The sequence below is a fragment of the Cyprinus carpio genome, chromosome A11 (genome assembly GCF_018340385.1).
Source record: "Cyprinus carpio isolate SPL01 chromosome A11, ASM1834038v1, whole genome shotgun sequence".
In the NCBI taxonomy this organism is placed as follows: domain Eukaryota; kingdom Metazoa; phylum Chordata; class Actinopteri; order Cypriniformes; family Cyprinidae; genus Cyprinus; species Cyprinus carpio.
This window is the reverse complement of record NC_056582.1, coordinates 11,071,873-11,081,533: the sequence shown is the minus strand read 5'-3', so window position 1 is coordinate 11,081,533 and position 9,661 is coordinate 11,071,873. Positions and strand designations below refer to the sequence as shown.

Sequence of the window (9,661 nt, the reverse complement as noted above, 5' to 3'; positions counted from 1 at the left end):
GTTCTCACTAAAATATTGTCGCATAGCATGAGATCTGCAGTTTAGTTTAAAGATTAATTATTGTGCACCTATAGCACTCCTCGCTGTCATTAAAACAGCATACCACATGAAAAGTGATCAAGCACATTCCAATAAATGTCAAAATTCATATAATTTTGGTTTAACTTCTGCATAATTACTTGATGTATTTTCAGTGCTTATTTCCATTGATGCGAGTGGAGTATTTAATGTGAATGTGTATATAGACATGAAAACAGAGTTTAAAATCGTTGTTTACTTCATTACTTTTCTCACTCCAGGAAAAAGAGTTTGTATGCATGGTCTAGAATGTCTGTACGGTGCGTACATATTCACGCCAAGTTTATTTTTTATAAATCACGATATGTATGTGCGTGGAAAATTGCGAATGCATGTTTCTATGCCCATTTTGTGCGTACGCAACATTTATAAATGAGACCCCAGGGGTCTAGACCATGCGTACAAACTCTTTTTCCTGGAGTGAGAAAAGTAATTAAGTAAACAGTGATTTTAAACAACGTTTTCATGTCTATATACACATTCACATTAAATACTCCACTCGCATCAATGGAAATAAGCACTGAAAATACATTTTTAAAACAACTGAAATAGTACTATTTGGCCAGTGTAAAAGAATGAGATCAACTCTATTCTGAAATATATCAGAGAACAACTTTAAACCATTTTGTTTTTATGGATACTTTCATATATTTATTATAAAACATAACAAGGATAATGGATAATTTTTAGCAATAAAAAAAATTAATTTGTATGGCACAAATGGCATTATAGTCCCCATCTCATATTTCCTTAATTTTTTTGTTTTATAGGTGTTGTAAATTGCATGGGGTTATTGATGGAAATGATATGCAGATGAGGTTATGCATACTAAAACAAGGCGTTATAAGCTCCATATATGGTGATTTCGGGGAGGAGGCAAGGTGGAGATGCACGTACGAACAATCTTCCCCTGACTGGGATTGATAAAGGGATTTTTGCGCAGGTTCTGGCGTACGCATGGTTTTTTAAATCTGAAAACGTTTGTGCGTACGCAAAATCTAGCTTTTGTGCCTACGTACACTTTTAGGATGAAATCTACGGAGAGTTTTATAAATGAGACCCCTGATCTGTAAAAAAAAATACAAAAGAAAGACGGCCCAGATGGACTCAACTGGCTTGCAGGGCTTGCAGACCTCTAATCTGAGCCAGTTTTGGTGAAAATCAGACAAACCGTGTAGGACGAGTATGAAAAAGTTTTTTTTTTTTTTGGTGGCTTCCGGTTCACTCTTGTATGGAGTAGATGTGTTTTTCGTCTTTAGTCTTTATAAAATGTCCTTAATATATCATATTAATTAACCACATTTAGTTGCTGATTATTTTAAGAACAGTGCAAAATGACGAAGCCAAATAAAGTTAAGAGAGTAGAGAAAAGAGGCAGAAGAGTGCGAAAAAGAAACCAAAGCCACCATGGGTGTCACCAAAGCTAAATCCCCGCCAACAAATGCAGATCTTATGTCTGCAATCAGTGCTTTGAATAAGATGGTGGAACAAAAATTCTGTGAATTATCCTCTGCACTTTCTAATATGTCGTCGACACTCTCTGATATGAAGACTCAAGTGACGGAGTCAGAAGAAGCCGTGCAAGTGCATGAATGTCATATCGAGGCCCGTGAAAGGCTAAATATTAACATGGCAGCTGAGGCGGCTCTCATTGTCAAAGCTGGAAGATTTGGAATCGCTCTCTCGCCGACATAATATTCACATAACAGAGATCAAAGAGAAGGTGGAAAATGGTAAACCTTCTAAATTCACCAGCAAGTTACTTCCAGAGTTGCTATAAGAACTCATTTTGGTTTTAGGTTTTAGGACAACTTTGATGAAAGGTTTTGATCCACTTTAAATGTTGACTAGTGTATACCATATATATGAATACATGGTTAAATGTTTGGCTTTACCCATTGATGTTTGGTCTTCATATTTTCAGAACAGTAGCTATGTTTCCCATCACCCTATTTTTATGTGCATTTTGAAGTATCGCATTAGAAACTAGTAATGGAAAAGGCAAATTTCGAATAAAAATCCCTTAATTCGCAAAAAAAAATTTGTATGCTCGCTTGAGGTGGTTTTTGACTTGTGTGAAAAAGGGTTAATGCAAATAAAAGATGGAAACGCATTTGCCAAGTAAATTCCTCCATGTGCATTAAAACAGTCATGTGACTACGCTATGGAATGGCAAAACCTAATCAGTGGACCATTCTCTCTTCCTCAGCATCTGAAATGTCCAAGCAAAGTCTGTCATCAACATATTTCTGTATAATTGCCTAGATTATAGAACTGCATTCCCAAACAGAAGCATCCACCTCCAAATTTATGACCAGATTTTTTTTTTTTTTTTTATCTGCTCACTCTGAAGTGCAAGTAATTTATTATATAGGCCTATGAAAACTATATTCAGGGGTTTCTTCTACTTTTCATAGTTATATATAGCCTAGCACCAGTTTTTGCATTATTGACACACTGTTTTCCTAATTAATGTTGTTCAGTTGCTTTGACGCAATCTTTTTTGTTTAAAGCGCTATATAAATAAAGATGACTTGACCAGTTCTACCAGGCAGTGACAATTTTGTTCTCTTTGACTAGTTGGATGGAAGTGATGATCTTTTGCAAAGGTTTTATGCAATAATTTCAATTTTGCACACAAGTTAAATTCGCAACTTTGGATGGAAAGCCAGCTAATGTGTAGGTTAATCTGGAATAACTTAAAATTATGCACAGGAGAAACCTTGAAGACATACAATGGCCACCTCCGACAACATAGGCCAATCAAAATATTGGATCTGAAAGCACCAACTTGCAAATCCCTCCTTCTTAGGAAAGATTAAGGTTCTCGAAGACAAAGTGCTAAGCTGTTGTTTGTCTGTGCGCCAAGTTACACGCCTAACCTTGGAACCATTACACCAGATATACATTCCATAGTTTCTTAAACAGTCAAACCTCAACAAAATGAGAGCAGATCCTTTGAGCTGAGTTGATGACTAAGTGATTGAGTAACAAAGAATATTCCAATATTCAATTAAGTTCTCCTCCATCCTCCGCATCATTCCTTCTTCAGTAGAGCCAAGACAACAAGAAACGGAGCAAGGAAAAGGAGATGCACACTACTGCTACAAAACACCACTGTGCACTACTCAGGGGCACATCAGTTCTGTTGTGGCTTTGTTTGGGGCAATACTCACTGGCAAAAATAGACCTTTCCACACTTGCAGGTTACTCTGCAGCAGAACTCATTAAAGTTCCGTAAACTTCTATAGCAGAAAATGGGAAACTTCCTTTTTTTGCATTCCCATTTGCGCAAAGAGAAACACCACAGAAACACTTTCATGAAGACACAGCTTTATTAGGCTTATACCCAACAACTATTGATGTCATTTGTTCTAGTGTCAAAAGCAATACCACTTCAGAGTCCACTCCTGCCCAAGTGTTATCTACGAGACCTGTAGACCGAGGATAACAGTGCAGGAGAAGACATTGATCTCGGGCTGCGGGGACCAAAGATTGGAGCCTTAGGATACTGGGCATGGAGTATTTCACAGTTGGAGACACAAAAGACTTGATGGGTTGACCATAGAATGGTGGGTACATTGGATAACCTGGATACTGGTGCTCAGGCTGGTATGGGGCAGTTGTGGTCGTTGCAGGAGTTGTCACTTCAACTGGGCTTTGGAAGCCACTCATGTAAGGAGGGAAATTTGGATACCAGGGATATTGTGGTTGTGGTGCTGGGGGAGCAGCTGGGTCACCTTTAGAGTAAAAGGGATCAAATATTGGCATGGGATACTTGGGAGGGAACATGGGTTGCTGGAAAGGATATTGAAAAGGAGCAGTTGTAGTCGTTGTAGGTGGCACAGTGGGAGGCAGGGTAGCAGGTACACCAGGATATGGATAACACCAGGGCCTTCCAAAACGGGAAGGGTCAAACATCTGTTGCATGTCAGTTGGGTCACGGACAGCAGGTGTGGTTGGGGCTATGGTTGGAGCTACGGTTGGCTGTGTCAGAGGACAGGAAAGAGTCACTTCCCTGTCACCGTACAGCAAAGGGAGTCGCCTTGCAGTATCCTGAGGAAGACCAAAAACAACCAGTAAATTGTACAAATGTATTACAGAAATAAGAAATTCCACACATTCTGTTAATGACAAGTCACATCAAGTGCACCCAGTTATTCTTACAGTTGTTTCCCAACAGCTTCCTGTGAATGGTGCAGTGACAACCAGTGAACCAGCAGCACCAGTCTCCAATGTAAACGAGCACTGAGAGCATGTTAGGAGCAGAGGCTGCCATGATCCATCAACTAAAAAGCAGAGAAAGTGTCAAGCTCATGGTTCTTTCAACTTGCATTTAAAGTGAAGAATTGAGACTTGCCTTTGACTTTAACATAATCTGCTCTGATCCCAAGTGTGACAATCATGCCAAAGGAGAAGCAGGACACTGTAGGGAGGAGAGGACTCACAGGGCAAGACACTTGCACTGGAGCTCCCATTATAATGAGTGGCAGAATATAACTTCCACCCTGTTAGGGATGGAGAAATTAAGTTGAAGCCTTCAAACAAACTCATGAAGAGGCATCACATGAACAGAACAGAGACAGAGCACTTGTCCCCTTTATCATGAACACTAACCTGTTGTCTGACATGACAGCCCCGATATGGAGCAACAAGAGAGACATCCCTGCGTGCCCGCTTCAGTGAGAAACCACAGCTAGCTGGCATCTCAGACAAAGGCATTGGTGACTCCTCTCCTGATGGTTGAGAAATTAAGTTTGGGGGGGGGGGGGTCACACACGCAAAAAAAAGAATTAAATAGACAAACACCTCACCTCGGTCAACCAGAAAGTGTGGCGTTCTCGGTCCTGGAATGCGCAAGATCATTGAATCATTGCTACATTGCACAGAAGAACCCAGATGGCGCAGCTTAGCACTGACAGAAGGAAACCACACTTAAAGGAAAACAAGTCAAGTTAAGTTAGACACCACTTCCAAAAATATCAAATAAAAAGTCCCATTTTAAGACTAAATTGGGAAATTACCATCCTCATTTGACTGGTGCCCATCAGACTCCTCTGACCTCAGCGCAGATGTCTTCACATTATTAGGTACTGTACCTTGGCCACCAATTAAAAGTTTGCCAAAACGGACCGTGTTTTTAGAGACTGCTCCATAAGCAACACCTACTTCAGAAAAGGTGTCAGGATCTGTCCTTAAAGAAGAACTTGGCATCACCACAGCCATCATGAAAAGTAAGATGCCCTTTGCCCAAGGCATGGTAAGTTTTCAAACAAGCAGCAAAAAAAAATTCACGGTTATTGGGGAAAAACCTTAACTCTATAGCTTGACAAACTTACTGAGACACTGTGATGCTGTGCCATTTGTTCTCACTTTTGAATTGCTCAGTGATATTGGATGACCAATCAAATCTGTTCATCAGTCAGCTTGTTGTTTTCACCTGTGCCTCATTATGCTGAGAGTTATGCTGCCTTCACGGAAATTTCCTGTTGCCCACTTCTGAAGTCGGGATTACAAGCTTGTCTTATTCAAGTGCTTTAATGTCAGAACAAATAAAATGTAGCATCCCATTGGTTGACAATCATATAAATATTCACCATGTTATACATGAAGTTTGCAGACAATTCTGGAATTTCGGTCAAATACATGCTTATGTCACTGCTTATAAAACATACAATATGCTTGAATAATTGTTCATATCTAGCCTATAAATACACTACTTTAGCGTCAAGACAAAGGGATGTAGTTGTTGTGAGAACAGCATTGACAGCAGCAATGGTTGTCCCCTCCACCATGTTTAAAGTTTTTGACCCGCCCAACCGGAAACAATTTCGGAAACTCTTCAGTAGCTTTCCTTAAGAGGCCGTTCACGTCCAATTTCCAAAGCAGTGCCCTATTCACAGTACGTCTAACTTCCGTTATGCAAACCTTAGTGTATCTGTACTTCCGTTCTCTGGAAAATGAGATATGAAATATGAAAGGCGATAGTTAAGAGTTAAGACAATGTTAATTTACTTACAGTTGGTTCTTTTGCGAATGTTTTTCTGCATCTGCTTTAGATGGGTGGCTTGCTTGCCACAACTGCTTGCTTTCAGATTTGTATGACAACGATTATGTGTCCACACAAAATACATACTTGAAACCTTTTCACTTGATATTTTGGTTTATGTCATTCCTTAGATAATTTGTGAGTACAATGTGTAAATTAAATTCCTTGTATAGTTCGGCAATAAAAAGACAATCAACGTGATTTTGTTTTTATTTACTATGGGAAAATGACATGGACACAAGTAATTTTTTATATTAAATCTTTTTTACTACATGGCAAATTTCACATCCACAAATTCAGGTGGTCTGAAAAGAAACTCATTGTCCAGTTCAAGAATAAAATCGCTTAATACTGAAACAATACAAAAAGGACAGCCGCGTAGTTCTATAGAACTTGGACTTCTACAATTACTTAAATTCCTCCATTCAATTTTGCTTTAACTACATGTATACCGTGTTTTTACTTTGTGAATTATTTATTATTATGATCGATCGTATTTTATTTTCGTTATAGGCAATGTGATCTTTAAAAAACAGCTATGACCTGCGTTTTATATTTATTTACACAAATGCTGGCATCTGTTTTTAAGTAAAAACTTTTTATATAAACTTAATATATTTAATATTATATATAATTCTGAATTACATTAAATAATAAAATGGAAAATTATAGGGCCCATTTTACTGATATTTAAAGGGGTCATATGATGTTGCTAAAAAGAACATTATTTTGTGTATTTGGTGAAATTAAATGTGTTTATGCGGTTTAAGGTTAAAAAACACATTATTTTCCGCATACTGTACATTATTGTTTCTCTTCTATGCGCCGCCTTTCTGAAACGCGTGGATTTTTACTAGGCTCATTGCTCTGAAAAGCAAGGTGTGCTGTGATTGGCCAGCTATCCAGCACATTGTGATTGGACAAATGCCTCAAGTGTGTGACAGAAATGTTATGCCTCTTAACATATTGTGATGCCCTGTCTGGCCGGAGCGACGAGACAAAAACCGATGATAAACGTGATATAAACATCATTTCTAGTTGTGTCTTCTTTTGGAAGGCAAAAACAAAGTAGTTTCGCTTTCTCAACGAAACAGCGTCACACACTGTGGCCTTGAGTGAGCAGAGGCCGGAGGCCTAGAGTGAGCCGCGGTCGGCTTGAGTGAGCAGAGGCGGGCGGCTTGAGGCGGATTCTACGAAGGAGCGTACTTTGTGCTTGCAGCAACCACATGTGAGGACCCCGGGCTGGACTCCACTTCATCCATGGTGAAAGCCCATTCTGCGATCCACAGTGCAAAGTTGATGTATTTCCTCAGCGACCAGCACGGATCAGCTCCAGTCATGACGAAGCGGATATCGTTCTCTTTTGGAAGGCCAATCAAAGTAGTTTCGCTTTCAAAGTGGAAACACAGCATCTATACGACATGGCGGCAGCGGCAACCACAATACTACAATGAGAATAAAAGGTACGCCATCTTTCTTTGCATGAACATCTGTGCGGCGTTATGCAAATCTTCCCACATACTGGCTTAGAGATGTGGGGGTCTGTTGGAACCAGCCGTTTCAGGGGGGCGTGGACGAGTCTCAACTTTTATAAAGAATATCTCTTTGGATTTGAGACTTTAGTCTTTGCAACTTTACAGATCTTATTTATTCACCAAGAGCTGGTAACACTCCAAAGAGAAAGGAAAATTTTAAATCGCATCATATGACCCCTTTAAATAGTACAAGCTTGTTATGTTGAACTATTCTTGTACATACAGGCACTGTATTAAGCAGGACATAAATTACTGAATGAAAAGGCTTTCTGTTACCACATGTAAATGTCTAAAACATTTGTTTATTTGAGAAATATATCTAACCGACTTCATCTAACTGCAATAAAGACAGCAAACAGTGCACGAGAGACGCTTGAATCAGTGACTGCAGTGCTCCGTTTTTAACTCCTCCCTCGACTTCAAGCGGCAAATCTCGCCGATCGGTATTTGGTAAGTTCGTTTGAGATGCCAGACGCCTCTCTCTGAATGAGGACGAGAATAGACAGCAGTAGTTGTCCTCTAATCGTATTTGTTGCAGTTGTACAAGCGTCTGGGTGAACTCCATGCTGTTAACGATAGCGCTGTTAGCGATAGCGCTTTACTATGCTGGCGGAAATAAGAATACCCTGCTTCGTGTCAGAACGGAATTTGTGTGACATCTTGTGAAAAGGGCCTATTCCAGTTGCTTGTGAAGGCAGCATTAAGACAGGCCCTGCGTCCCAATGTTCATACTATCCATCCTAAATAGTATGTGAGATTAAAATAATTGTGTCCCAAAGCATAGTATGTTGAAAAGACTGAAGGTAGATTTTTGAAGTGTGAATCTGTGCACACTTTGATGGCGAATATTACCCACAATTCATTGGCTTTGATGAATGATTCGGTTCAGAACTACAAACACAAATAAAAAAAAACATTAAAAAACTACAAAACACATGGCGGATATGCGCGACCGATGGTTAAGTAGAGAGGTTTAGATAAAGGAGTTTAAGTAACTAATAATCATCATTTAACCTGTTAAAATTTTATTTTATGTTATCTGTGTTAGGATATCTACAACAACGTGAACTTTTATAAACATCCGTTTGGCCATTAACTTTTAAATGCATCATTATGCAAAAAATATGTGCAGAGTTCTCTACATAAAGACCCACGACTGGCAGATCAACGTCCTACTTAATTTCTCTCCAATATGGTAGGAAGTTCAATGAAATGAAATACGGAGAATGTTAACTGTGACAAGATGATTGACAGCCCAGTTTACAGTGACAGGATCCATGTAATTATGCGACTGAGCGCTGAGCGGACTGTTAAAGACACAATTATATGACTTTATAGTATGTCCCGAAGCTTGCCTACTCTTCTGCTACACACTCAAAAGTGTGTATTTTTTCTTCATCAAAAGAGTACATACTTTACAAGTAGGGTAGTATAAGTAGGCACATTGGGATGCAGCGACTGAATTTGGAATAGCACACTAGCATATGACTCCAGAGTAATATGCTTGTATGCTACTTGAAATTCAGCCAATACACAGAACATTTATGGTGTCTTTATTGATAGGACTCATTAAGTTTGAGTAACGACAGGTTTTAGAGGCATAATAGTACATACATATGTTTAACAGAATTAAGCTGTATGGGATACATGAATATACATACAGTTGGAGAAAGAGAGAACATTACAAATAATTAATTACTCATTTTAATGTATTTTATCCATTACACTCCAGTCAATAAGAATATAAGAATCAGCTTGCATAAACAGTAAAAATATTGTGTCCATTGTCTATTTAAAAGCATTTAAATCTGCTATTTTGCAGGTGGAAAGTGCTAAAGTTGTTAGTTCAGAGACTAGTCACTTAATAAGTGAAAGAAAGCAATTGTGTTCCCACTAGTCCAGAGAGGTGAGGCATGGTGGTCGTAATGGCTGCTGCAGGACACCTCTGCCAGTAAGTCCAGCGTATGCACAGTCATGATTTAGCTCGCTGGAATTGCTT

The 9,661-nt window shown here is 39.1% G+C and overlaps 1 protein-coding gene across 1 annotated transcript; it reads right to left on the bottom strand.

Annotated features, from left to right (window-relative positions):
* Window positions 1-3,394: 3,394 nt before the first annotated feature.
* On the bottom strand, window positions 3,395-5,444 carry LOC109061202. The gene is made up of 6 exons (XM_042766205.1): window positions 5,103-5,444; window positions 4,893-5,012; window positions 4,696-4,814; window positions 4,439-4,586; window positions 4,246-4,367; window positions 3,395-4,134 (listed from the first exon to the last, which is right to left on the bottom strand). Exons 1-6 carry the CDS (start codon window positions 5,335-5,337, stop codon window positions 3,397-3,399), a joined length of 1,482 nt encoding a protein of 493 aa, XP_042622139.1. The 5' UTR covers window positions 5,338-5,444; the 3' UTR covers window positions 3,395-3,396.
* Window positions 5,445-9,661: the final 4,217 nt, after the last annotated feature.

What these genes read in the sequence shown, in the direction of transcription:
- LOC109061202 (XM_042766205.1), bottom strand. Translation starts at nt 5,337, where the DNA reads ATGCCTTGGGCAAAGGGCATCTTACTTTTCATGATGGCTGTGGTGATG. An exon ending in AGATTATGTTAAAGTCAAAG is followed by an intron (nt 4,368 to 4,438) that starts GCAAGTCTCAAT and finishes TCTGCTTTTTAG; the next exon opens with TTGATGGATCATGGCAGCCT. An exon ending in GAAGCTGTTGGGAAACAACT is followed by an intron (nt 4,135 to 4,245) that starts GTAAGAATAACT and finishes GGTCTTCCTCAG; the next exon opens with GATACTGCAAGGCGACTCCC.